The sequence below is a fragment of the Corvus hawaiiensis genome, chromosome 14 (genome assembly GCF_020740725.1).
Source record: "Corvus hawaiiensis isolate bCorHaw1 chromosome 14, bCorHaw1.pri.cur, whole genome shotgun sequence".
Lineage (NCBI taxonomy): Eukaryota > Metazoa > Chordata > Aves > Passeriformes > Corvidae > Corvus > Corvus hawaiiensis.
Genome location: NC_063226.1, coordinates 16,000,146 through 16,028,052, shown reverse-complemented (window position 1 = coordinate 16,028,052; position 27,907 = coordinate 16,000,146). Strand labels below are relative to the sequence as shown.

The following is a 27,907-nucleotide window of genomic DNA, read 5'->3' as shown; positions in this document are numbered from 1 at the left end:
TTCACTCCAAAAACATTTTTTTTCTGTCATAAGAGGCACCAGCCCAGTTCCCCTGTGTTTTTCTGGTTTTGATTTTCTTAAGTTTTTGGAATTCCAGATGTAAATTGTTGATAGTAAAGATGACACCTAAAAATGATGCATAAAATTATTGTCAAAATTACTGTCTTGTGGCTTCCTCTGAAAGTACTTCTTGCCTGGTACAAATGCATGGTTCACCTCAAAGAGCCTTTAGCTCAGAGTCAGCTCTTCAGATGGCGTAACTCTTTGTTCATAGAGGACAAATAACTGCCAAAATTAAACTGGAGGAAGACTTTTTTCAAGAAGACGTGGAAAAGCAGAGGTGATATGGTATGTTTGATATAGTTGTTGGTATGATGCAGGGGATGATGTTTCCCCAATGCTGGCGCCGCACAGGTGCAAGGGGAGCACTGCTAGGTCTGTGAGATCTGCTTAAATTGAGTACGGAGCTCCTAATTGCTCACAAAGGAACCGAACCCAAGGTTACTTCTTGTGTTATTTTTTTTCTTTGATCAGCTCTTCTGTGGTATCCGGTCATACAAGCAGGGAGGAATTGTCCTTCCACTGATGGGAGATCAAGTTAGTGTTAGCCACATCACTGGAGAAGCTGCACACTGCTGTATTTTAACTCAAAAATATGTTTCATGATATCAAAAAGGCTTGACAATATCACAAATCCTCTTTCCCTGAGAGCAGAGAGCATCAGACCACAAGAAGGTGCCCCGGTCCCCACTTGCCCTCCAGACACGCACAGCTGCTCCCTGTACAGGGCCAATGGGCCATTTCATGGACAATTTAAATTTCATTTTAATTTTACATTAATGATACCCCTGCCATTTACATCACCAATTCTTTTACTTCTTTTAGCATTCTGATCGTTTACTCCTTTTATTATAGTGTTCAGGGGTGTCCAGTGGGCATCCAGAAGGCTTGGGGTGTCTCTCATCACTCCACCAGCGTGATCCGCTTCACACTGGCCGCACGCCCCTTTCTTCCCCTCCCTTTTCCCCGGGTGTTTCCTTCGGGACCGCTCTGCGGGGCGGCCCCGGCCCCGAGCGCCTCAGGGCCCCCATGGAGGCTCCGCCCGCCCTCACGGCCTGAGGGCGCCGCTCCCGCCCCGCCCCTCGGGGCAGCCCCGCCCACCGCGCTTGGCCCCGCCCCCGGCTCGAGCCCCGCCCAGCCCAGCCCCGCCCCTCGGCCGCAGCTCCCGGCAGCCCCCGCGGCGTGGGGCGGGCGCGGGCCCGTCACGTGAGCGCGGCGCTGGGGCCCGTGGCGGTGGCGGCGGCGGCGCGGTGAGTGTGGGTGAGGGACGGCGCGGAGCCGGGGCTGTCGGGGAGAGTCCGTGCGGGGCCCGGGAGAGTCCGTGCGGGGCCGCTGTGCGTCGTTGGGGCCCGGCGGTGTCGGTGCGGCGCCCAGGCGTTGTCGGGTGCGGGGCCCGGTAGTGTCGCTGCGGGGCCCGGGCAGTGTCCGTGGGTCTGGGGAGTGTCGGTGAGGCCCAGAGGCTGGCGGGGCTCGGTTGCCCGGGCTGTTTGTGGCCGCTGGGCTCCGGCTTCTCCTGGCTCACGCCCCGGTGTGCAGCATCCATCCGGGAGCGAGGCATTGCTGAAGTGTCGGGGCTCAGCGAAGACACCTCTGAAGTGTAATTTTTACCTTTCCTGTTAAGTCGTCTCCTGTGATGTGAGAATATCCCGAGTGCTCTTGATTCGCCTTCAGACCTTTAAGCCGCTGTCGCGTTCATTTCTGACTGGCTTAAATTTTGTTCTGAGGCATGTTACTTCTTTCAGCTGAAAAGCTGAAACCTTCCATTTCAGAGCAAACTTTTTAGTTGACTTAAAGCATGAAATGATTCTTGAAGATGACGGACTTTCTGCTTGCTGATTTTTGTGTTGCGGCAATCAAAAGGCATGTTTTCTGCTTTGTGTAGTTGGTGGGTTTTGGTCTGTTGGTGTGGGTTTTTTTCAGGTGTACGTGTTTTAAGAGCATAAGAAGAGTATTACCTTTTTTCACAGAAAGCCCTATTTTTCCTAGTGCTATAGAAAGCAGCATAGGCAAACTGGGTGTTAAGTGTTCTGTCGTGGGTCAGTAGATTGGCTGCCAGAATAGGCACTGAAAAAACTGAATGTTTAAAAAGTACCTTGGCTCTGTGGCACAGCTCCTTTTCTGGGGCAGGAATTGTGCCCGTTGCTTGCTAGTGGCCATACCTTTGTTCATCATTAGCCAGATTTGAAGGACCAGGTATCTCATGTTACAGGAATAGTATGACGTAAAACCAGAACCTCTTCCCTGCTATAGGTTTCTTTTTAAAGTTAATTTGTGGTTTAGATGGTTAAAAAAGTTAGGCTGTACAGTTATTAACAGAGTCTTAATACACGGAACTTCTGGCCCTGCAAGTGTCCCAGGAGATGAGCTATAGAGCTGTTTTCAATAAAAAGTAGAATTTTCCCTTTTTGCACTGTTTATCATTCTATGCTTGGTCAGAAGTAAACTCACAGAAAACACACTTGCAAAAGAGATGGGCATGTAGCACCATCAGGGTTGATCAAACCCTAGTGCTATTGTATTCCTGTATGTAGAGTTACAGGGTTAATTACCGATAGTTAATTTAGAGTGCACGACTGATTTAATGAGAAGTGACTGTAAAACTGTAAATATTGTGTGTGTTGTTTTAAAGGACACAACATACTAATTTTAATTTCTCGAAGAACTTGAATCGGGTAGAAATAAGTTTTTTGTTTCATGGTCTATTCCTTCTGACTTTGCCAAGTTACATGGCAACTTTCATATGAAAGTCATTCCTAAGTGTATTTGGGAAAAGAAACTGACTTAGCAACATTTTAAAACCAGTTCTTAGAATTTTAGAAGAGAAAGTTCTCAATTCCACGTATTGGATGCCAAACCTCCTGACATAAGGTAAACCATAAAAAGAACTAGTACTGGTTGTTTCCTTTCTCCAGAATGTTTTTAATAGCAGCTATTCTGGGATTTTGCTTCCTTTCTGAAGTTTTTAAAAGTAATGGCAGTTGATGTTTTCTGGCAGTGCTAATGTCTTCCTACCTGTTCCATTCCTGTTAGGGGCCAACTACAGCACAAAAGTCAAATGTTGTTGGAAAGTTGAAGGAATGAACACAGTTTTCCTGCCATCTGACACTGAAGTGGGCATCTGTATTTTATACAGCTGATATGACTTGTTAAATCTGGAGACTTCTGAGCAAGCAAGAACAAAAGTAAGTGCCTTTAAGTAGACTGTAGTACACTTTTGTGTAAGGTGGGATCTGGTTTTTTCCCAACGATATTGGAGTAACTGGTGCACAACGTTTTTGCTGTGTTGTTGCATGTAGTGTGTGGAAAGGCTGTACAGCAGAGACTGGGATGTGACTGGACCCATCAGTGTGGAAAGGATCCAAGTTTCTGTGCCCAGCGAAGTCCCTGCCTGTTGCTTGAAAGAGAGCACCCCCAGCAGTGTGGTGCTGCCCCGTGAATGACTTAGGCAGGGTAGTGCCAATCTCCCCTTTCTCAGGGATGGAAGCAAACATCAGTTTGTAAATGACTTCATCATAGTCTTTGACGTCATAGTGTACTTAGTCTACTTTTTTAAGCACAGACCAGCTCAGAATGGTACTTTCTCCTTAGCATTATGTAGTGGAAGAGGGAACTAAACAGCAGATGGCAGAGGAGGAGTCTGATGGGTTGTACATGTTCTTAAAGGAAAGTTGGGAGGAAAGTCTGAGTAGGGGATGTAGTTTTAACTGTTACAGTGTCATTTTTAAATACAGTATATCATTGTGTAACAGATACAATTTCCATTTTGCTTGTGGAATCATCAGTTAAATCTTTAGCAATAGAACTACAGTGGCCTAAGGGGATATCTTTCAAGAAGAATGAGCAGGGAGCAACCGAAGGCTTTCTTAATAGAAAACTTGGAAGCTGTGTTTGCTATCCCATAGGCTTTCCTGTCAAGTGCATCAGCTTTTGACAATGTGGGAGGTATGCATTCCCTGCAGGGGATGCAAAGTAGTGAAAATAGACTGGGTGGGTTTAGAAAGCCACAGATCAGCCTTCAGGCACAGGTTTCCTACAGATGTAATGTTGATTCTAGAGGTAATCTGACAAATGGTTCCTTAAGAAACCCACTCACTTCTGTCATGCCACCTAATCTAGCTCGATTTAACTGGTAGAGGGAAAACCACTGCTTCCTTTGATCCACTCACAGGACTGAACTTCCACTTTAGAACTCGGCTACCAGATTGAATATTAAGAAGCAGTCTAGGAAAAAAGATAATCGTGGCAAGGGAAAGGTGATACACATAGAACAAATACAAGATTAGCAATAAGTGGGTAAAACTGGACAGAAATGATTGTTAGCATAAATTGCAAGGAATAGGACTCTTGGCAATTGCTGGTAAACAGGCCTTAGCTAATAATTACACTTCTTGCTACTAAAGAAGGTACTTTTTTCCTTTGTAATGGTGATATAAAGCAGGAAAAATACCTAACTATCAGATCCATGATGGCATGTGTTCTACTGTCACCTCTCTTTGTGAGAGGACTTGTAATTTTCTTAAAAGAAAGCTTGCCAGGATAAAAGCTAGGATATCACTCTAAGCTATGTTTTCAATGTAATTTGAAAGGAGGAAGCAATTGGGTTAATAATTAGAAAAAGTAATGTTAAAGACCTTTATGTTAGGTCTTGTTGGAAATTGTGATTTATTTTGAATAAAGGGTGGGAGTAAAATTCCTTGAAACATTAAGACACTAAAACAAAAAAGTTCAAATGCTGACAGGAGAAATATCAGTCAAGACAGATCTGAGGATTTTTTTGCTTCCTCCAGCTATTCTTTATTCAATACCTGGCTTCCATGTACAAGCTACAAGAGGCTTTTCTTTTTAGGAACGTTATACATAGAAGTGTTTAGCATCTGGTGGCACTGAGAAATTTTCTGCCAAGCTGTTTCTTTTGCTGCCATTTGTAGATTTCCACTGTCAGGATACCAGTTTTTGTTAGTGCAAGATCTTCCTTCTAATATCCTGAAAATGCCCTTCTACAGTGAGCCTGTAAAATCTGAGTGGGGAGGCAAGTGATGCACTTGTAATTTGTTTGGTGAATTAGCCGTCACTTGACTGTTGTGGATTTTGTTTGTGTTGAATCCTTTGGGGACAATGACTTGTCCTGTCAAATGCAGGGCACGTTAGAGAACAAGACAATGCTTTTTCTGGGAGAGGGAGCGTTTCTGGCTCTTCACAAACAAATTCAGCAGTCCGTGTTGAGTTGTGCAGCTGCTGTACACTCTAGCAGAGAGTTGGCAACAATTCCGGAGTGCATCTTTCTTAGGGATGGAAAGCCTGGTGGAGAATTGGTGCTGAGCAAACAGCTTCAGATTGAGAGGGGTTTTGTGCTACTTTTTTTGTAGGATACAGTTTTTTGATTTAACTGACTTGGAAACTTTGGTGCAGAAGGGCAGATAGATTCTACATGGACAGTATTCCATGGAAGTTTGCACTGCTGGCACGCTTTGTGTGTTCTGGTTACAACTTGAATTGGGAAGGCTTTCAAAGAGACTTGAAAACTCATATGATTTCCCTGGAAAAAGTAGATTTAGTAAGTACATGTGAATAGGGAATGTAATTTAGACACAAGGGGAGAAGACCAACTGGTGGCACAGTCCAGTCTCAGATCAGTAGAATCATGAGGATCCACTCAAGCAAAGGTGAGGGCTGTGGCCTCCATTACTAAGAGGTTATGCTTGGAAGAATTTTAGACCCTGTAACTGTGATGGTAAAGAAGAAATAGGAGATTCTGTGGTCTACCAATTGCGATAAGAGAGCACAAACAACATTATGGTTAATGATCATGATCTGGAATATCTCTCCTGTGAAGACAGGCTGAGAGTCAGGGATGTTCAGCCTGGAGAAGAGAAGGATCCAGGGAGACCTTATAGCATTTTCCAGAACCTGAAGAGGGTCTAGAAGAAAGATGGGCGCAAGCTTTATCAGGGCCTGTTTGGATAGGACAAGGGTGATGGTTTAATGTGAAAGAGGGTCAATTTAGACTAGTTAAAGGGAAAAGTGAGGATGGTGAAACATTGCCACAGGTTGCCCAGACAGGATGCCTCATCCCTGGAAACATTTGAGGTCAGGGTGGACAGGGCTCTGAGCAACCTGATCTACTTAAAGATGCCCCTGCTCATTGCAGGGGGATTGGACCAGATGACTAGAGGTCCCTTCCATCCCCAGGAGTTCTGCTTCTAAATTCCCCCTGCATCGGTATCTTTCACTGTTGCAGGAAATTGTTGTTGGGTTTATATCCTTTGGAAATATGTATCAGCAAGTATTTCTCTGGTGTGGATTATCTGTGGGGTTTTAGTTGTTTGCATATTGTACCTTTTTTGAAACTGGAATGCTCTGCTTTGTGCTAATTTTTTGTAGCATTGTAACTTTGGAGACTTCTGCTACCTTATTTTTGTTTCTGAGTGTAGTTCCTTGTTGTAAAATATAACTGGTTAAATGAGTTTGAAAGAGATGTATTTATTTCTGTGGACTTGATAGTTGGTTGTTGCTCTGTTGTCTCACTATGTTTCATTTTGTTTGATTGGTGCTGTTTTGTTAGGGACAGCTGATGTCTGGAAAACTGCCTTCATTGCCTTAGATTTTTCTTGTGACTTGTTTTGTACCCCTGTATGTCTTTATATCTTGTCCTAAAATTTTATTAACCTTTAGTAAGATGAATGACTACTCTTGACTTCATTAGATTAAATACCTATTTACTAGTGTTAAAAATGCTGATGCTTATTTTGGTGACCCTGATAACTTAGATGCTGTTGTTGGCTTGACACTTCAGGACTGCTGCTTTTCCATATATATTTTGTGAAGGATTTATGTTGTTTTCTGCTTAATACTTAGGGTGCACTACTTTTTTTTTTTCCCTTTTTCCTTCATGGTTGTCCTAGCTTAACTTTGATGCTGTCTTAGAAATTCCTAGAGTTCTGCTCTAGTCTGAATGTTATTTCTGAAGTCCTACATATTTTGTATTATTTCTTCTGTGCAGTTGTGGTTCTGACAGACATGCCTTTGGTTTTAGGACTTTGTATTTTATACTTTTAATTTTATTGTGGGAAACACAAGGCAGTATATTCATACTGGCTCTGTATGTTGTTACTATAGCAAAGAAAACTCTGCCAGCACGCCTTTCAAACACTGCTCTGTGTCTCTCCGTTCCCATGAATCCTAGGAAGCAGAAGTATAAATATCATGTTTAATGAAAATACAGATTCCAAGTAGTTTAATTGTTATTGTAAGATCACTGGAGCCTCCATTTCTTGATAGTGTTACTATATTAAGTTCTGATAACTTTAACAAAGCTTTGTTTATTAGCTCAAGTTAAATCCAGTAAAATTGCTTTGTCTCCTTGCTATTCTCGATTGAGGAATGAATGTTCAGCTATTTGTAACTGCAGAATAACACAAATCACAAATCTGATTTGTTTTAAATTTGCAGAGTAACTCTCTTTTCAGCTGCTGTCAAGTGTGAGCTTTGACAGGTTATCAATATTTGTGCAAGTGTAGAAATACACAAGTGATACTGGGGAATAAAATGTGCTTGCAGTGGAAAACTACTTGAAAGATTTCTCCCTGTGTGGAAGGACTACTGCTGCTCTGTGATAATGAGAAAGTTGTAGCTATTTTAAGACTGTGGTGGAGTAAGTTCTTTGAATTGTTCATGGCAGTATTACTTTGGGAGGCTGCCAGAAGCTGCTTCTACAGTTAGACAGAAAAAGAAATAATATTAAAAAAGGAAATATTTCATGTTCGTTTTAAATGGTTTTGGAAACTTGTTTTCTCTTGATACAGTGAAGTTCACTTCCTTAAGGGTGTGCCCTTGTTTGATGGGTACTTTTAATGAGAACTTAATCTTGTCTGTTGTCTGAAGATCACAGAATCATAGCATAATCCAAGTTGGTAGGGTCTTCAGGAGGCCTCCAGTTCAACCCCTTGCACAAAGCAGGATCAGACCTTGTTGCTCAAAGCTCTATTCAGCTGGGTGTAAGAAACCTCTGAAGAGGAAGACTGCAACCTCCTTGGTCCCTGTTTTCACAGCCTGACTGCCTTACAGTGCAAAAGAAGGGGGTTGTTGTTCTTTTTCCCTGAAATCAAGCTGGAATCTAGTTTGTTTTGATTTCTGTTGTATCTTGTCACTCACCACTACCCTGGCTCTGCCTTCTCAGCAACTACCTCAGAGATAGCAGTGGGCAGCTGTGAGGTCCCCACCGAAGCTGTCTCTTCTTCAGGCTGAACAGTTCCCCGCTCCTTCCGCCTCTCGCTGTAGGGCAGGTGCTCCATGTTCTGTTCCTCTTGGGAAACCTCAGCTGAACTTGTTGCGATTTATCAATGCCTGCCTTGTACTGGTGTCCAACAGTGGACACTGTTCTAAATGCTGTCTAATGAGTGCTCTATAATTAATTACTAGGACATAGTTTACTTACAGAAATGTGGGTGGTTATAAATACGCTTATCAGTATTTGGGATTTTCAAGTATGACTGGATTTCAAAACAAAATTTTTGTAGCATTAGAAGAATTCTTCCACTTGCATATTGATGAAATTAACTGACACTAATTTTAGTGAAAATGTTTGATGGATTTAAAAAATACCATGACAGATAACACCTTATCTTCATTACATATTTATTCAACTTGATTAGCTCTGAATAAGTCTAATTTGCATCATTAAAGTGTTGGAAATGAAACAGAGTAGTTGGTTGTAATTCTAGAGTGTAGTTTTCTATAGAAATTGAAGTCAGATAATGAATTTATTCTCACTGTAAAGTATGTTTAAAGAAGTGGGTCTCATGGAGAGTTGGGGGAATCTTAGGCAAAGTAAATTTGCATGCACAGAGATATAAACAGCTGCTGCAAGACCACACACATCTTGTTGCTTGAAGTGGCCTGGGCAGGTGGCAGCGTGGAGGGGAGGGAAGGGAAGCTCTGTCCTGCTGTATTGTCAGGTTCCTCAAGGAAAATTTTTTCTGAGAACCTGAAAGGATCTCTGCCTGTTTCTTTTAACTTTTCCACATCTCAGTGTGAGTTATATTCAGTGTTCTGGATTATTTCAGAATCTCACCTCATGTAATGCTCCTATTCAGCCCAAACTTAGTGAATGTGCGGGAAGGGGAGGAAATAATACAGAAGGCACAGGAGCACACGGAAGGCTTTTGAAGCACTTGGTGCTGTTCCCTGTGTGAGCAGCAGGAGCGCGCTGCGATTGGAAGGCATAAGGAGTGTCCAAACAAGCTTCTGTTTTTCTGAGCTTTGGCAGTGGGCTGGCTCTGAGGTGAGTGTCCAGGGTCCTGGGTGGGCTCCTGTGGCCTCTGCTGAGCTCTTCCTGTGGCTTTGCTGCTGAAGTAGCTATGGTTGCAGGATCAACAGCCAGCTTGGGTGTGCTGGTACCTGCTGCAGTCAGAATTTCCATTTTGCAGTGCAGATCTATTCAGGGTTGTCACATCCTTTAAAAGTCATTTTTGTAGGGCTTGTTTGTGCTCTCTTGTCTCTTGTGGTTGGTGCAGCCTTAATTTAAATTTATGTGAGTTCCAGTTAAAATCTCCAGTTACTTAGTCTCTTCTGACATAGGAAAACTGGAGCTGCTGTGCCTTTGTGTCACCTGGCATTTCTCATTTAAAATATGAAAAAAAGCCACTTCATAAAGGAAATTTTTTTAAAACAACATTCTGAGTAAATATGCCTTTTATCTTTATAAAACCTTAAACTTCTATAAATTAAGGAAAGTAATCTGAGCAAATACTGGGTGTTGACAAGTTGGCATAGCAATATAGCAAAAATTGAATCTACCTTAAGTTGATAGTATGTAAGATATTGCAAGGAAGGAAAAGCTGTGCAAATATCTTCTCTTAATACTCTATGGTCAAAATATTAGACTCCAGTATTGCAACAGTATTTTTGTGGAGGGTAGTTGAAAGGACAATGATTTAATTTTGATTGCTAATAGATTTTCATTTAAATTGTTGCTGTTGCGCTAAATGATTTCAGGGCCCTTGTTTCAGTGTTTGGAGAAAGTTGAGATAGCTGGAGACCCAGAAGGGAAGAAATAACTTCTGTGTGACAGGGTAACACAGGCTCTGTGGCATTCAAAAGCTTTTTTCTTCATTTTTTCAACTGAATGTGTGTTCCTTTTTAATTTTTTAAATTTTTTTTTGTGGAGGGATGTGATTTTTTACTGATAAACTGTATCACTGAATATTACAGTTTTAAACACAATGTCATGTTTCCTGTGTTCTTAATGAGATATGAAAGAGTTGGGTAACAAGCCCATAGAACTTCAGGGTGTGGTTTTCCACTTTATTCCTGCACAGACACACTCCTGTACTGCTAAAGTGGTGTCAGAGCATTTTGCCTCTTGCAGTTTAGTGTGTCACGGTCAGCCCACTGTTACACAGGAGCGTGGGCTGCTTTGTCATGGTGCAGAGATCTGGCCAAACTTCCCAGTGTTGAGAGGGGAGAGGAAGTGCCTTCCAAAGACTACAAATCTGTGCAATGGAAATGACAACTGTGTAGTCTGTAATCGTCCTTCCCCCCCCCCCCACTCTCCCAAACAAGCAAACAAACAGAATCTCTTCAAGACTGCTGTGATGTCAGATCAGTTGATGAAGGGTGTGTGAGTAGTGAAAGGGAAGTGTTTTCCCAGTGTTATTTCTAGAATTCACTTGTGCAATGTTGGGAAATTAAGATGATGAATCATCTTGTGATGACACGCGAGATTTTGTCTTTAATTAATACCATTTAAAAAATAAATAAAATCCTTTTCCTTTAAATACATGAATGTTGTTCAGACCAGCAGGCTGGACACTCACTCTTTTGGTGTAGTAACTGAAGCTCCAGTTAGGAAATGGGGGATTGTTTTTAACTGGAGAAGTACTGTGGAAGTCCTGCTTTTTCTTGTTTTGTTTTTTAAACTTGAAACACTTGAGTGTATTGACATGCTTGTGACTTTGAGAGCTGTGCAATAATACTCCCAAGTAGGTTGCATTTCATAATATGTGTATACAGTGACCTAAAATAAGCACTCTAATGTCTGTTTACTGAACTAATACTCGTATTCCAACATCTGAATTCCAATAGAGAGCTTGAGTCAGAATATTCCTTATAATAAGGCCTGATTGCAAAGCTAGTAATGAATTTCTTGTTAGATTTGGATGTTTTTGAATAGTAACCTTCAATTACAAGGCATTGTGTAATTTTTTGAATTACTAGTACCTTGCAAAACATTCTTGTAAGTTCTTGATGTCTACCTGTGGACCTCAAAAGTCTAAAATCTCTCCTGGAAATAGTCTGTAGTTCAGGAGGAAGTTTAAGTCTCCGATTTGTGTTTACTTGTCAGATACCTGGCATGGCCTCATCATCTGCACCTAAATATAATTCAAACTCCTTGGAGAACTCCTCAAGCAAACGGGTGAGTGTAACTTTTTTCATGTTTTTATTTTTTTACATCAGAGTTCCCAGAGATCATTGTCTTGTATATTTGGTTAGAAAAATAAGTATTTAAATGGCTTATTGAATGTCTGTACTTATTTTTATTGTTAAAATTCTTATGCCGTTAACTGAGATGATTTAAATATCTTTTGGAGTGGATAGGCAAAGTGTTCTCTATCATAGCTAACGAGACCCTCCTTAAAATCAATTCTAATATACTTAGTCTTATCTTTGCTTTCTACCTTGAAATATTCTGTGGCATGCTTGAAAATTTTTGGCACTTCTTTGCCTTAGAAAGATTCTATATTGCAATTGCTAAGTTATACCTTGTTACATTTGTCTGGCTCAGTTTTAAGATGTTCATCTGCAGTGAAAAATACATGAAACAATCTAAATACCATCCCCCTCTGCTTTCTAATGCTGTGCAGCTGAAGAAAATGTAACCTGGGTGCAAGAAAACAGAAACTACTGAACGTGGGAAAGTCACAAATGAGTAGATTGTGTGTGATAGTTGTGAGTACATTGCTTAAGTAATTTCAGTTGATTTGTTCTTCCAAGCCCGGTGTACTTGGAAAATTAAATGCACAAAACTTCCAGAGTGTTTAGAGTATAGAGGCTTAATTCCAATTTAATACAAATATAACTGACTATTCTTTTAGGAGAAGACTAAAACCTGCTTATGTTTCAGATCTGTTCAACCTTTAAATGTTTCATAGTTGTATTTTAAGATAGTGGTGTGTATTCCTGTTTTGGTTCAGTGTGTGAATTCCTACTTGGGCAAGACCTGTTCTTTCCCATGCAGGAATTACCTTTAAATTTGGGCTTTTTTATTTTTAATCTGGAACTTGAAATTGTAAATAAACCGTGGTGTGCTCTTGTGCTTCTCTTTAGACTCTAAAAGATGGGACTAACTGGGAACAAAATGAAGAAATACCTCGTCTGCCAGGAGAGACCAGGGTTACAGGTATGAAGCTCCATGGCTGCCTGATGCAGTGATGTTCAGCAGTCTGGCAGACACTTATATCTCACTGAACTGTTTTGTAATTTGGACTGGTTTGGGTGGGGGGCAAAGGTAAGTCATGCTTGAATGTAATGAATTTTTCAAAGAAATTGTGAAAGGGACTTTTTATCATTTATCACAAATAACTTTCTAAGTCTTTAAAATCTTGGTTTTTAATCATCCTCACATGGCAGATCTTCCAATAGAAAGAAATTGCAAGTCATGTCCTAATTGTATCTACAGATTAAGTAGCACATGTTGAGTGATGAGAGATCCTCCAAGCTTTTGGAAGTCAAGAGAATTCTATGTGCCACCCAGTATGCATTGATACGTTGTAGAGTAGTGTGGAATCCAAGTCTAAATGTGAATTCCCAAAGTACCATCTTATGCTTCCTTGACGCAACAGGGCATGAACAGGGCGCCTCTGCTCTTGTTGGCCTTTACATACAAAAGTGTGGTAGCATAAGGGAGATGAATGTATTAGTTTTCTTTTCTTCATGGAAGCTCTTCCTGAAATGGAAGTCTTTGCTGGGGTCTGTCTTTTACTTGTGCTGCTTCTCCTCCCCTATGCCCGGCTTTGTTGGGTGGATTTGTAAACAAGATTGGCTCAGTTGAGAGCAAAGTGGTAATTCAGAGGAAGTAGTTTTGTTTTTAATGAAGAAGGTGTAAGGGAGAGGGTGTGGGACTAAGATGGATGTGTGATGTGATCCTTATGAAAACTGGCTGTGCTTTGGGGCACTGCAGTGAAATAGGCACTTTTTGTGCAAGGCTGGTAAATAGATTGGGCTTAAAGAAATGAGTGGACAGGGAAAAATAAATGGAAGTCTTCAATGTCATGGTTGGACTCAATGATCTGAGAGGTCTTTTCCAGCTTGAAGGATTCTGATTCTGATTGCATTGCTTCACTTAAATCTTTTTGAGTGGTATGTGTTAGTATTTGTTCTGTTACTGTCCTTGCTGAAACACTGCTGATGGCCCTACTCTGTTTGATTGCCTCAAATTGAAATGTAATGTTTCTCTGCAGCATGGTGAATTTCCTAAACACTCTACAACTTGAACTCTACTTCAGTAGAGAATTGTTTACAGAATGGTATAATAGTATCAGCAATGTATTTGTTATGGGATGGTGAATAGGCTACGTTACAGTAATCACAGTACTCCCTGTTCTATGTCCTGCCCTCTCCTGTGTAGTGCTGAGAAAGAAAACACAAATATAACTAGGGAAGGCTACTGAAATCTGTGCACTTAATTTGGGCAAGTTTAGTATATGAGTCTTCCGAATTTTTTTAATAATTCAAGGAGATAAAACTCAGATGTATTACTTTCTAAATTCATTCACCTCTGAGTGGCTCTTATGAGTACAGCTCTCATTTTATTTTACTGCTACTTGAGTGATACTGTCCTTAGTTCCCATTTTGTCTTTTCATAATCTTTTACGAAATACTATGTTTCTTACAGACAAGGATGTTATTTATATGTGTCCATTTAATGGCCCTGTTAAAGGAAGAGTGTACATCACAAACTACAGGCTGTACCTAAGAAGTGTGGAAAATGTGAGTAATATGCCACAATTACTTCATGGGATGAGTTGGCTTTAAACTCTCTTCCGTTCACCCCCACCGCCTTTGATTTATTTTGTGGCCAGTTCATTTATTTCAGTTTTGGCACACATGTGCTTGTAGAATTGCATGGGAGGCTTTTTGCTTGAAATGGTCTGTAATGTTTGTAATAACCATATCTTAATTCTGTAATGACTAAATAGTAATTGCCTTTGTGCCACTGAGAAATCTGTATTAAAACAGAAGTCCTTTAAAGTTAAATGTGTTGTAAAAGTGTGATTTTTGCCTGGTAAAATTACAGTTTGATCACTTACAGTGAACTGATACCTTTATCTTTTGTCTGTCAGAGGTTTTTTGATAGCTGTTCCCTTTACACTTAATCTGTGATAGATCAAGAGGAGCAACTAATGATGTGCAACAGTTCTTAAAATAGCTGTCAGTAAACCGAGACTTTGATTGTCCTTACTGTTAGAAAAGAAAAATACTTTGATCAATAGAACCTTTTGTGGGTGCAGGGAGTGGTAATGTGTTTGATAAGCAGTGACATGGAAGAGCATAAAATGTGCTTGTAATCTGTTTCGTAATATGGTTTTTTTTAAAAAATAAGGATTTGGGACTATTGAGCTAAGGTCTTTCTGGTTTTGGCTAACTGTACTAGTAAGGTCTTTTTTTTGTTTAGTTCTACTTTATGCTGTATATCAATAAAGCAATATTAGCAGGCAGGGGCAATCAGTATGTAGCAGAAGGCATCTCTGAGGGTGTTGCCACCTCTTTTCCTGCATATTGAACAAGGCATGAAGTATTTTTGTAGCATGTTAAACTGGATGATGCTCAAGGCTGTAGAGTGACTGTACAGACTTCCTAACATGTTGGGAGAGGAGACTCCAAGGCAGAAACATGCTTTTGTTTCCTGTATGTATTTCATGTCTGCTTTCTATTCTGGAATGCATAAGAACATTTTGCTTGAGTCTTCTTTTCACATTAATCTTTTCCTTACTCAAAACTTTTCTTGCAGGATCCAGTTGTGATATTGAATGTTCCATTGGGAGTAATTTCAAGGATTGAAAAAATGGGAGGAGCTTCAAGCAGAGGAGAGAACTCTTATGGATTAGATATAACCTGTAAAGTAAGACTTTCCAATAATTCAGTAGGAAATGAAATCTAGAGGTTTTTTTCTCACTGATTACCTATTTGTAGGAAGGAAAAAGTACATGCTTACGTTGAATTTAAAAAGAGCTTCTTGAAACTGGACAGAAAAATACCTTTTGTATAAAGGGCTGTTTAACTGTCCTCTTTGCATTCAAGCACAGGTATTGGTCTTGCTTTCCAGATCACTAATTGACAAGGTTTTGCACAGTAGTTGTATTTTAGGGCCTTATTCCTGCACTGCTTTATTTCATTTGTTCTAAAAGGAATATTTTTAATAATTCTGGTATCTTTCAAGAACACCTCAGATGGGGTCTTTGTAAACTATAAAGCCAGTGAAAAGTTTATGTAAAAAAATCTATAGTCTTAAAAAAATGGGCACCATGACAGTCACGGGGGGAGTTCCCAGTGGATAATTCAGGGTCCTTTGCTGGATTCATTAATCGAGCATGTGCTCATTTGAGTCTTAGCAGTCAATGTGCAGATTGCTTATTTTTGACCCCAGTGATGAGAACATAGGAACAGTGTGTTCTACACAGATTATTGGCAAGTGTTTCTTTCGAAAACACGGTAATTCCCATCCTGCAAACTTTCAGTAGCTGGTGAGACCTTTTAGTGAATCAAATAGAGCCATTTCTGATGGCTTCATGTCGAAGTGGCGTTTGTAGCACAGAGTGTGGTGCTGCTTTATTTTTACAATTCTTACACTCTATTCTATTTTATGGGATAAGAAGTAAAACTGAACAGGACTTGAGCTGTGTTACAAGCAGATTCTAAATCATGTTTAGTGTATAATATAGCACTTGTACAGAGAGAAGCATCTTACAGCTTTGGTTCACCTAACAGATAATGGCTTTGTTTTAGGATATGAGGAATTTACGGTTTGCATTAAAACAAGAAGGGCACAGTAGAAGAGATATATTTGAGGTCCTCACAAAATATGCTTTTCCCCAGTCACATAACTTGGTAAGTTACATCATTTCTACTGCTGAGTTGTATTAATGCAGAGTTCTTGCCAATTAACTTTACCTATTTGACCTAGTAATGGCTACATCATGGCTGCTTAAAAAGTATAGCCACAGAATCTGGTGTTAGCATAAACTACCCAGCAGCTTTTATTTTGTGTATTTACAACACTTAAATCTATGTATTTTGTAAAATCATGGATGTACTCCAGATAAACTGCTGAGTACCTCTGCTCCATACAGGTTTCATTGCTTAGAAACTGCAAGTTATCCTCCCTAATTTGGGAGTATAGGGAATACATGCCTTACTTGATTTCTTGAAAACATTGATCAATCAGGCAGTCTCCAAGGCAATGATAAATATGAATTACCAAGGGTTTTACTTCAGGAGAAGAAGATATGGTAAGACAATACTTGTTTTATTGATGAAACTAATGAAAAGTATAACAGGAATACATTTATGAATTTGCACAGATTTATTTCAGGTTAAAAAAGTGTCGTATGGAAGGAATTGAGCAACAATGATACAAGCTAATCATTATCTTCCATTTCTTTGAAATCTGTGCACTGTCCTTGGTGTGAATCATTTGACACCTCTTTAGTAAATGCTTTATTTTGTCCATTGTAATATTCAATTTACACTTTATTGGTGTGCTTTAATTTAGGATAATTGTATAAGAGTACTGTTCACAAAGTATTGGGAGGTTCTGCTCTGAATTCAAAGAATTGTTGCGTTTACAAGGCTGTAGGAAGAATCTTATTTCTTTCTATGAATATATGTGTCAGTCAATGGGCTGGACTCTATAAACATTTAATTCTTTAAAACTTTTTTGCAGAAATTTTCATTCTGTATGCAAACTGTGGAGCGAAAGCAGAAGGGAAAATGCTTTTGCTTAGAATATTTCATATTGTTGACAAATAGGCCTTTAGAAATTAAACAGATTTCTACCTTTGGGTAGGTGTGAAGAGTTGTAATCACGAAGAAGATGGTTGTTAAAGAAGTGAATATATCTAATTCTACTGTTGACATTTTATCAATTTTGAAATAGAGAATGATTGAAAGTATGACAGGATATGTGGACTTTGAAAGTATGATGGAAAAGAAGAAGCTGTATGTGGAAATATCAAGTTAGGTAGAGGTTCAGGTCAAAAGCAGCTTCTAGACATCATGGGGTCCTGGCTTCTGTTGCAAGAGGGTTGTAGATTGGGTTGTCCCGGGCACAGTCAAGTGTATTGTTGAATATTTCCTGCACTGTAGATTCCATCATGCCCATGCAATCTCATCCACATTCTCATGCTGAAGAATTTTTTTTTTTTTGAGGATCGTATGTAGTGAATATGGGCAAATCAAGTTGTAACTGACTCAGGAGAATGCCAGGGTGTGAATAACTTGGTGATGAGATGTGGACTTGTATTAGGTTTTGTCATCTAAAAAGACCCAGAGATCCTGTCTAGTGATGGCAGTGAGTAATGTGTGGAGTTGTCCACTTCCTGCTTTATTTGCTGGACCTGTTGAACATAGTAAAGCTCATCATTATATGGTCTATGTGAAGGCCACTTGCTGACAGAAGTTAAGCTTAATGACAAAAGTCTTGGTTGAGGCAGTAGTAATTTTGCCCTCGGATTCAGTAAAGCACAGAAGTTGGGAAGATAGTGACAATGTGGAGAGAGAGTGGCTGTTCTTTGTGTCATAGCGATGTCTGAAGCAGGGTATACCCATTAGAAATCAGGATTACTTTGGAGGGAAATAAAGTGAGCCTGTGTTACATCTGAAGTTGCAGCTGTTCTTATTTTCTAATGTCACAGTGTGGATGAGCCCTTAACTTTAACGTGGGCTAAGCAAGTGTGTGATTTTTTGGTGTGCTTTCATTGTATTTTGGCAAGCCCTTTAAACTGATCCTGCTAAAGGTGAGTGCTTCTGCCTGGTTTTCCATTCCTGCCTTGCTTTTTCCTGCATGAGTTTGAGGCTGCATGATGAACCATATAGGGAACTGAAAGGAACTGAAGTTAAACAAGGAGATAAAAAAAAAGCTTTACTCTGAATTATTTCCTGTCTTGTTAGTCCAAAGTGAGAGTGGGGTCAAGGTGTCTCTGGGTGGATGTGAATGAGGAGGGGTGGTGGCACTGCTCCTTTCAGTGGCTGGTTTAGAACAAAGTTGCACAGTGTGTCTGGACTGTGCATGCCTGCTTTCCCCTTGGAGTGCTCTCTGATGCTCTGGCCATGAACCCAGCTCATTCAGGGAGATGTTCTACAAAGAATGTGCTGTAGTTCCCCATGACAGCTGAGTGGAGATGGAAGCCCTCTGCTACTCAAATCCTGGTCTCCTCTCTGCCTTCCCATCGTGTGGTTCATAATTCTTCTAATACCAAACGGATAGTTGTATAATCACTAAGTAAGCCAGTGTAACTCACTTACCCAGCACAAAATATTTTGGTTAGTCTTGTGCTGCTTTTAATAATTTGGGGAGACCTGGTTTGAAATCAGTATGCATCAGTGCAAGAGTGGACATGTGAGTGGAGCAGGGAGGAGAGAAAAGAGGGAGATGTCCTGATTTTAGCAATATGAAAATTTAGCTTAGACCATCTTGTGGAACTACATCCTTGATGTTTAGCTGGTTCAGCAACACTGATGCTTGTACAGCTCTGCAGTGGAAAGAAGGTATCATCAAGACAATAAAGTTCTAAAGCTTTATTGTCCTGATTTTTATCTGTATTTTTGTATTTTAGATCAGATTTTTATGATTGGTTTTCAGCTGTAGTGGAACTATATACTAAGAACCAATCCTAAACAGGAACTCGTAGAGATGCCTTGCTTCTGTTTTCTTCATGCTGTACCATTCTTGTACAAACAGATGGTAAATAAAACCCAAAAGATGATTTCTGGTGGAGTGTACTTAATGTTTTCAAGATTTGTCTCCATCATCATCCCAACAGAAGTGTTGGAGAGCTTATAATCAGAGACCTGTTCCCAACTGTTCCTCTGTGCCTCAGCATAGTCCTTTGTGCTCACGTGCAGAAGCTAATTCTTGTTTGTCTCCAGTTTGAGCATAGGTTGGGTTCAGATATCCTTGAATTAGTAACATAAAGCAAAATCTGGTAGCTCGCTTGACTGACAGCATAGCTGAGGGGAGCAAACAGCTGCTGTTGGTAATCCTCTGTTGCATTTGTAAACTTGTGCTAATTGAAAGAAAATTGTTGCTGAAAGTGGGTTTTTTTGAAGTTTGAAAAAATAAAACCAAAATAGCCAAACCCCCCCAAGTGAGATGTTTTAGTACACCACAAAAGATGAGATATATTTGGTCTCTGTAGTTCAGTTTCTACATAGCAGCTGCTTCACTTCCTGATCTTATCATGAAACTACACATCATCATTTTTATAAGATTGTTCAGCACTGTGATATCTGCACAATCTGTGTTTATTCCTAACCCTGGTAGGTCTGTGGGAATGCCCATTCTGATGAGACCGGTGGCTGTGCTGGCTGACTTGGACTGCCCCTGATGCCACTGCTTATCCTGGTAATTTAAAATGTCTGAGTGTCAGCTCATGCCACTGTTGCTGTTGGATCTACAAAGATGACTTTAGATGGAGTGAGGCTGGCGAAGGGATCTGACAGAGCACCTGAGTTTGCAGAGAACCCCTTGACTTGAGGCTTCATTCTCCATGACAGTCAGAGCCAGGGCAGTAGTGGTGTGAGGTGACAGCATTCACAAATGATCAGAGGGCAGTTACACCAGCGCTGCAGTGTCTTACCTTAGTTCGTAGATGAACGGGTGAGATGTAACTGGCTAGATTGTAGTAATGGCATACTAAATGCCGTTAATAGTGGCAAGGATAATAATATATTTATTTTTTAATACACTGAGAAACTGTCAGCCTTCACAGTGAGTAAAAACTTAGTGATTTATAATATATAAAAAGCATACACCGGTGAGTTAGAAATAGGAAAAGCAGTTGATTTTCTTCACAGTTGTGTGGCATCTTGTTCTAGTTTTGCTGCTTTCTTCTTTTGCAATGCATAAAGATTGGTCAAATATTTAATAAATTGTGTCTACGTTATATATTCGTGTACAAGTATAACATGTATTTATGTGCTGTGATTCCATAAAGAGTAAATATGTAACTATTGTATTTATACTGATATTTATAAATTTACATTATATTTATACTGCTAAATAGACTGCTTGCTAAACTGTAATTGTCAGATTGCAGGTGCTTTCTCCTTTATCTCACAGAACTATGTTGTGTTTTGAGCAACCAGTGTATTGCATATTATTTTTGTGTACGAAAGGAGAGGATAAACTGAATGTTAAAGACAAGCACTCTGTCTGTAGGAGGCTTAAAAAAAGAGACTGTATTGAAATTGTGGGTTAACACCTGCAAGGAAGTAAACAATTATTTGCACAGCAAAGCGTAAAAAGTAGTTTACCAAAAATGTTACAAGATTTGAAAGATTTTTTTTGAAGTGTATTAGCCTTCTGGTTCAAGTGAAGCAGTAGTCATCTGCTTTTAGACTGTGGATCTGCAATGAAATCCCTACTTCAGTTTTGTGCAGGGGCTTTAATTTGGTTTTGCAAAAATCTTAGCTGATGTATGGCAAGCCTTGCTTGGTTTTGCCAGCTATAGGTATTGAAAAGTCACAAAATTTGCACCCCATAATTGTTCTGAGTGGTGATTTACTATACTTGATTTCTTATTGTTTAATGTTTTCTTTGATTTCTTCTTTCTGTTTCCCATGACAGCTGAAAATAATTTGAAACCGATTTCTAATTAGTTGACAGACTAATTGGAATTGATGGGTTTCCATCAGACATGTAGTATTAATCTCCATCAAACTTAGAATAGATATGATCAGTGCATTGGAAGTGACTGCAGATTATCCTACCTTGGACTTGAGATGTGAGATAAAACAAATAATCAGTATAACTTGAGGTAAATCTGTGTTTTAAGTAGCTTTCAGCTAGCCAGTCTCAGTGCTGAGAGGAGGGATGCCAGCTCAGGCTTGCTGCCTGAAACACTGACGTGTTGAGCAGGTAGCCTGCCTGAAACTTGTGCTGCTGTTTGTCCTTTGTATCCAACCAAACTAATGTGGAGTTGTCTCAGGTGCACCTGTACAAACCATAGTTCTGCTTTTTGGTTATATGTTCTTGATTTTGAAAAACCTATCATGATCTCAAAAAACCCACAATGAAAGACTCTTCTATTTTACTGCAATATTCTTCTGAACCTGAATATCTCTTGTATGTAGATTGATATTTTTTTTTTTTTTTTTTTTTAATTTCCACTCAAATCTGGACACATCTGATGAAGCTGCAGTTGGTTTAATTCCTGGGAAGATAGACTGTGTGCAGGAGGAGCTGTGGAGAAGAGCGAGAGGCAGGATTAACAATGAGAGAAGGGGATGGCATTTTGTGTGTGGAGCGAAGAAAAAATGAGTGGAGGTCAGAGTGGAGACTCTGAGTACATAAAGTATTTGGGGAGGAGGAGGATCTAGCAGGGATATACCATAGATGTGAAGGGAAGATGTGTGAAGAAGACATGGAACTGGCCAACCTTTTATTATTCCGGTATTTGCAAGGCTTTCCTGTGTGAATAACGGGGCACTGAGAGAGGCTGGCAGGGCTTTTCTGCCTTGCGGGGCCATGAGATTCCGAGAGCTGCTGGTGTCGTTCTTCTCCGACTTTCCTCTGCCCTCTCCATCTGAAGGATATAAATACACACCCAGCTGGTCTGTACTCAGTGCCTGTGGGCAGTGGAGTGACCTCCCTGCTTTCATGCCCACATGAATGTGTGTGTGTGTGTGTGAGGGGCTCTAATGTGAAGGAACTGTATCCACAAAAAGCTAAGCCATGTAATTTCACTAAGATAGCACCTCTCAAATCTTACATCAAGTGATAAAGAGAACCTATGCATATTATACTGTGAATGCCATAATTTCTCCTTCCCATTTATTTCTGTTTCATTTGCCTGCTGCACTGTAGAATTGCATTCAGATTTCATGCACTGTGAGGTGAAAGCTTCAGCAGCGTTAAGACATAAATGTCTTAACATATTGCATTTAGTCTGTAATCTTGGGTTATTCAGGACAAAAGTGGAAATATGTGGGTCGTTAGTGCAGATGTGAAGCTAACCTGAGCTATAGCAAAGCCTTCTGGGATCTAAATATGTATTTATCACCGTTACTTGTTCACTATAATGTGGTTTATCAGTTTGGTTGCATTAGAATAATAAAATGCCCAATTCAAGAAAAAATGTTATTCAGTAGAAATTACTTTTTTTTGCTTGAAACAAAATGGGATAATGAGCAAAATGAAGTAATGTCCAAACATGTGCTAAATGTGGCTTTTACTGATACAGGTCATAAAATGCAGCTGTATCCAAGCATATATCTTATGTTAAGTATATGATTCTTATATTTAAATGGTTATAAATGTGGGTTGCTTCTTACAGTCAAGTTAAACTGTCATTAGAAATTAAATAGAACTATATGAATGGAGTATAAATGTATGTAGAGTATTGCATTTATGTATCTCCTACTCTGTTTTAATGACAACACAGCAATAATTGTGTATTTTGTTGGGAGAAATGGGCCTAAGGTAGGGTGGGCATATTACTGTATTTTAGACTCCGGCAGTTAGGCTGGACTAAAGCTCAGGCCATATTCACAGAGTGTTTCAAGTCTTATCTGAGAAGCTGTTGGAGGTGGTGAGGATGGAATTCAGGTCTTTAATCTTTTGGTACAGCAAGTAAGAATTTCAGTTGTCACCAGATGAACTGTGCAGCCTGTACACGGCAGTGCACATCCAAACATGTGTGTATAAACCTTTTCCTATAATTTATTCAATGCTTGCAGAAGAAAAATAATTTTTAGTCTTCAGGATTTTAGAGACTGGTCATTTTTAAATACTGTTCTTGAGTAGTATAATGCAGGAGTTTTCTCTGAATTGTTCACATAAAAATCTGAGTCCGAATTTTGCTCCATATGCCTTTGCATTCATTGTAGTGTTCTGTGATTTGTTAGACATCAGGTTTTTGCTGGTTGATCCGTTCTACTAATGAGTTTCTTTTTATTGAGCAACATAGGAAGAATTTGTACTACCTGGAATGTCAACAAAACTGATGAAGCATAATTGCACTTAAATAGTTGTGGGTTGTGTGACTGAAAGCTTTTGTAGCAGATGTGGTAAAGCTGCTGTAGCCAAGCATTTTAAATGAATTATGCTGTACATAGTAGGACATTGTTCTTTCAGAAAGGATTCAGTCCATCCCTTCATGCATAATAAATTCAACCCTGGTTTTTAAAAGGTGAAAACAAAATGCACTTTTCCCTCTGATGTCTTGTGGATTTTTTTTGTGGGTGACATGAGCAGCATATCTACTATTTATTTTAGTTTGGAACAACACCTTTATGATTTTTGTCAGTAAGTAAAAACCTGTTCTATGTAGCAGCTATCACAGTGCACTGTAATAAACCTGTGAGTTCTACTTACTAGGGCTTCAGATGGGTGATTTTTTCATTCTTACGAGGAAACTTGCAGTAAGTAGGAACTTAAATAAAAGAACTTATTCCTGCCTTCAAGACATCTTTTAAGTGACCTGGTAGGATCCCAGTGTTTCTGTTTCCTACTGTTATAAGATTCTGCTTTTGTCTCTGGTTCCTTGGTGAATTTTTAGCATAGTTGCTCTTTGGGATATAGCAAATTCCTTTGGGAGGAGGGGATGGTTCTTGTGTGTAGCTGTTTATTAATAGTTCAGCAAATCAGTTGCATCTACTGCTTCAGATAGTGATATTCCCATTTTGCTGTATTTCTTGTTTCCAATTAACCTTTTGCAGGTTTTTTTGCTTAACTTTTGATACTTTCATCTACTTTTAATGGAATGGGGGTTTTTTTCTGATAGAGTAGATGTCCACCACTTTATCTCTCCCTCTGTACCACTTGATAGCAGTTTACTTAGTCAAAAGAATTTGTAATGTTTACTTGCACTGAAGTTCTACCCCTTTAAAAATGGTAAAGATATTCAGAAAACAAAACCAGGGAATGCACTGTTTACTTCTGCAAACTTGCCAATGAGTGCACTTGCTCTAAAATAGTGATTTAATTTAAAATTCTAGTTTGTAAATCTAGTGAGATAAAGCATCTTGAGTGAGCAGTAACATCCTTTTAAAATATTTGTTTACTTGAACTATATGAGGAAAGAACTCCTCATTTTGAGGGGGATTCAATTTTGTGTTTTGATATGAGCTGTTCAGTGTTTAAAGCAGTGTAATGGGCTGAGCAGAATTGCCTGGATCCTTCCTAAGATCCAAAGCCTCCTTCACAGGGGTGGTGGTGCAGGTTTGAAGCATCGCCTTTTCTCTGGACCTTTGTAGGCAGAATCACAGCACCTTAGACCACACGTTTTTTTTTTTGCTTGCTGGGTTTTCTGCATTTCTACTCAGTTCCGGTCTGCACCTGTGAAAATGATGCAGATGTGGATGTTCAGTTCAGCATTCAGTTTCTCCTTTTAATGTTTTTGAATAGCTAGGAGACTTTCAGCTGTTTTGTTACAGATGAGCTATGATGGGCTCTGGAGTGTTTCTGCTCTGGCTGCTGTTGCTCAGTTAGCTCAGGACAATACATTCTCTTCTGTGTTTTCTTTCTTGCTTTTTTTTTTTTTTTTTTTGAAACAACTTTGTTTCATGCTCCTTTTGGCATCTGAAGAATTTGTAGGCCACCAAAATCAATTGTCTCAATGAGAGAGACTGATAAAATAAACATTACTTCTGCTTTTCTCCTAAACTGTAGAAACAAACCAAGGGAGGAGAAGGGGGTTAGTTAGGTAATACAGCCCACTTGGAATTTGTTGGAAGGAGAAGGAAAATAAAAGGTATGAGGAACTTGGTGAAATACTGAGTGAGGCTGCTGTGCTGTTTAAATTAATTGTGAGAACGAGCAACAAAGCAAGTGAAAAGTAAGTAGTGTAAGCAGCTAACTATTTCATTTTCAAAGGCAACTTCTTCACTTTCATGGAGCTTTACAGTAGTTGGGATTTCTCTTAGTAAGGATCAGTTGGGGAGGGGATGCAGAGAGGCAGCTGCTTCCTAATGGCAATGAATAGCAAAACCCTTTTACACTTTGAATTTAGTATCTAATATTGTATGTAGTAATTGAAGCTGTGCCTGTTGGACAAATTTGGTGAGAAGACAGTAGTTTTATTTAGTGATAATGTGAAATATGGAAAATAAACCATTCTAAAACATTTCAACCTCCTGATAATAAAAAAGAAAAAATCCAACTGGTTAAGCTTTATAATTTCTATTCTTTTTGTCACCTCATAACTCTTGTCATATTTTCATTATTTTCATTACCAGATCTGCATTTTTTGTTACATGTTGCTCTTTGCTTTATAGTCTTGCACACATGACATAAAAATGGAGATAGTGGGGCTAGCATGGAGCAGTCAGTCCTATTTGGTGGCGAGCATTAGGGTATAACTGATGATGAGCCCTCATATTTGCCATTTGTAGTCAGAGTTTGGTGTAATAAGTTTCTTTTACATTATACAGCTTTTTTTTGCCTTTGTAAATGAAGAAAAGTTTTCTGAAAATGGATGGATGGTGTACAACCCGATGTCTGAATACAGGAGGCAGGTGAGTTTTTACGGTTTCCATTGCCTGGTGCTTTCACATCTCCTGACTTGCATAGAGGAATTATTGTTTGTACATTTCTCTTATCAGCTGTTGGGAGAGGATGGAAATTCAACTTGAAAAAAGATAAAGAAAAGAAATAAAAGACTTGACCCTTTAAAAAAACATGGAATGTCACAGGAAGGGAGTCTTTGCTCTTGGAAGGAAATTACTGATGCCTCTTACAATGTGCCACTGCTAATTGGGCACAGGGTGGGGAGAATGTGCCAAATATGTAACTGTAGTGTCCTAAACATAGATTGGATTTGTTCTTCTTCCCAAAATGAAGTGGGAAAAAAAAAAATAGCTTGTTTTAGAAAGAGCATTGCTTTACAGAAATTACGGATGTCTCTCAGTATTCTTCCTTGCTCTTTAGTTGATCTTGGAAAAATGTCAATGAAAGAGGATGATATTTCATTTTAATATGTCTGTTAGATAATTTAAGTATGATATTAAAAAAATTAAATAGCAAAAAGTAAGAACTTCCTTAATTTTGTTTCCCTCCATCGTTTTTTGGTTCATGGTTTAGAAGCCTAACGCCCAAAAAAGGTAAAATACAAACACCCACACAAACCCCACTGTGTGCGTGTGTGGACTTATCAGTATTTCTCAGCTTCCTGGAAACGCCTTACTGGGCAGAGTACAACTAGGAGTTGTTCTTTCTCAATAAGAAAGTTACCCTGAATCTTACTTTTAACCTGAAGGTAGTATCAGGCTACAGGGAAGAAAGGTTATAGTGAGACTTTCTCTCCCCCAGTCTCTCTTCACCAGGGAAGGTGGAAAGGCAGAGTTTTAGGGAAGGAAAGAAGGTCATTTTCTTTCCTCTATCCCCCAGTTAAAGAAATACATCTCCTAGTTTCAGTCATTGAAACTTACTCTGAGGCTATAATTGTGTACATAAGAGTATGAGATGGCTCTGCAGCTGTTCAAGGTTGTGAATCCATCTGCAATGAACTAGTTTGTGTGGTCTTGTAATCTTTTTTGCTTCTATTGTTTTGAAACGGTATTTAGTTAAATTGGTAGGTTGTTGCCACCATGTGGCCATAATGTCATGTAAAATTCAAGAGCAGAATTACTTTTGTTCAGCCAAAGATACATTGAATAACTTGGTGTTCTGTTTTAGGGGCTGCCTAATGACCGGTGGCGAGTGACTTTCATTAACGAGCATTACGGGCTGTGTGACACGTACCCATCACTCCTGGTCGTGCCGTACAATGCAACAGACGATGATCTCAAGAAAGTTGCTGCCTTTAGGTCCCGAAATAGAATCCCAGTGAGTATGAGGTGATGGAACTTGCCTGATGGTGTAGCTAGTTTTAAGCTAGCTTAAGTTGCATCCAAACAACTTTCTGCTGAACACGACACAGAGGATGCTTTTTTTGGAAATGGTTATGGCAAAATAGTTTTGATTGGCTGGTGGTTTTCACTGCTTGAAACTGGTGTCTTGGCCAAGCCACATTTCCGTTTTTCCCCCACAACAATCGCCCATGACAGCTTCACTGGTTTTAATTTGACTTGCCCAGTACCAATGGCCAGCAGTGCAGTTTCCTTTGATGAAGAATGAGCCTTACACTGCCATGTGCACTGGTTGCTATTACTGGATGCCCATAAAAAGTGATCACAAATGTTGTCCTGCAAGCAAACCACATGGCATTTAAACATAGTTCCACTGGTCAGTCCTAAAATAAGACCTCATGCGTAGTCTCTTCAGTGAATTCTTGGGCTTTTTAGTCTGCAGAATTTTAAGATAAACCTGTTTGCCTTCTTGAGTGTGTTTCTGTAATGAAAATTTTATGAGGTAAGAGAGTTTTTATGTATCAGCTCTTTATAGCACTATAGAAAATACTGATTTCTATTCCAATACTTGTTTTAACTGGTATTTCCCTTCGGCAAACTTGGAAGGTGTGCTGGATTCTTAGACAGTATTGGAAAGCTGTCTTGAATCTCAGTTTCAAACAGATGCACGGCTCAATATGATAAATATTTATTAGATGTGGTATTTACTGACAGACTAGGCCTATAATTATAAATTTACTATATACACACACATATAACTGTATAATACATAATGTGTATGAAA

At 39.5% G+C, this 27,907-nt stretch overlaps 1 protein-coding gene across 2 annotated transcripts in view; it reads left to right on the top strand.

The window, feature by feature from the left end:
* Window positions 1-1,250: 1,250 nt before the first annotated feature.
* Window positions 1,251-27,907, top strand: part of MTM1 (myotubularin 1) — a 42,815-nt gene continuing 16,158 nt past the window's right edge. The window contains exons 1-9 of one of the 2 annotated variants that reach the window (XM_048318708.1): window positions 1,251-1,310; window positions 3,091-3,242; window positions 11,402-11,473; window positions 12,385-12,457; window positions 13,952-14,046; window positions 15,068-15,178; window positions 16,063-16,164; window positions 25,708-25,791; window positions 26,951-27,100. In XM_048318708.1, the coding sequence (XP_048174665.1) occupies window positions 11,411-11,473; window positions 12,385-12,457; window positions 13,952-14,046; window positions 15,068-15,178; window positions 16,063-16,164; window positions 25,708-25,791; window positions 26,951-27,100 (678 nt within the window). In that variant the 5' untranslated portion in view covers window positions 1,251-1,310; window positions 3,091-3,242; window positions 11,402-11,410. Of the gene's footprint in view, window positions 1,311-3,090; window positions 3,243-11,401; window positions 11,474-12,384; window positions 12,458-13,951; window positions 14,047-15,067; window positions 15,179-16,062; window positions 16,165-25,707; window positions 25,792-26,950; window positions 27,101-27,907 lie in introns of those variants that run through there. The other variant, XM_048318709.1, reaches the window with a different exon arrangement.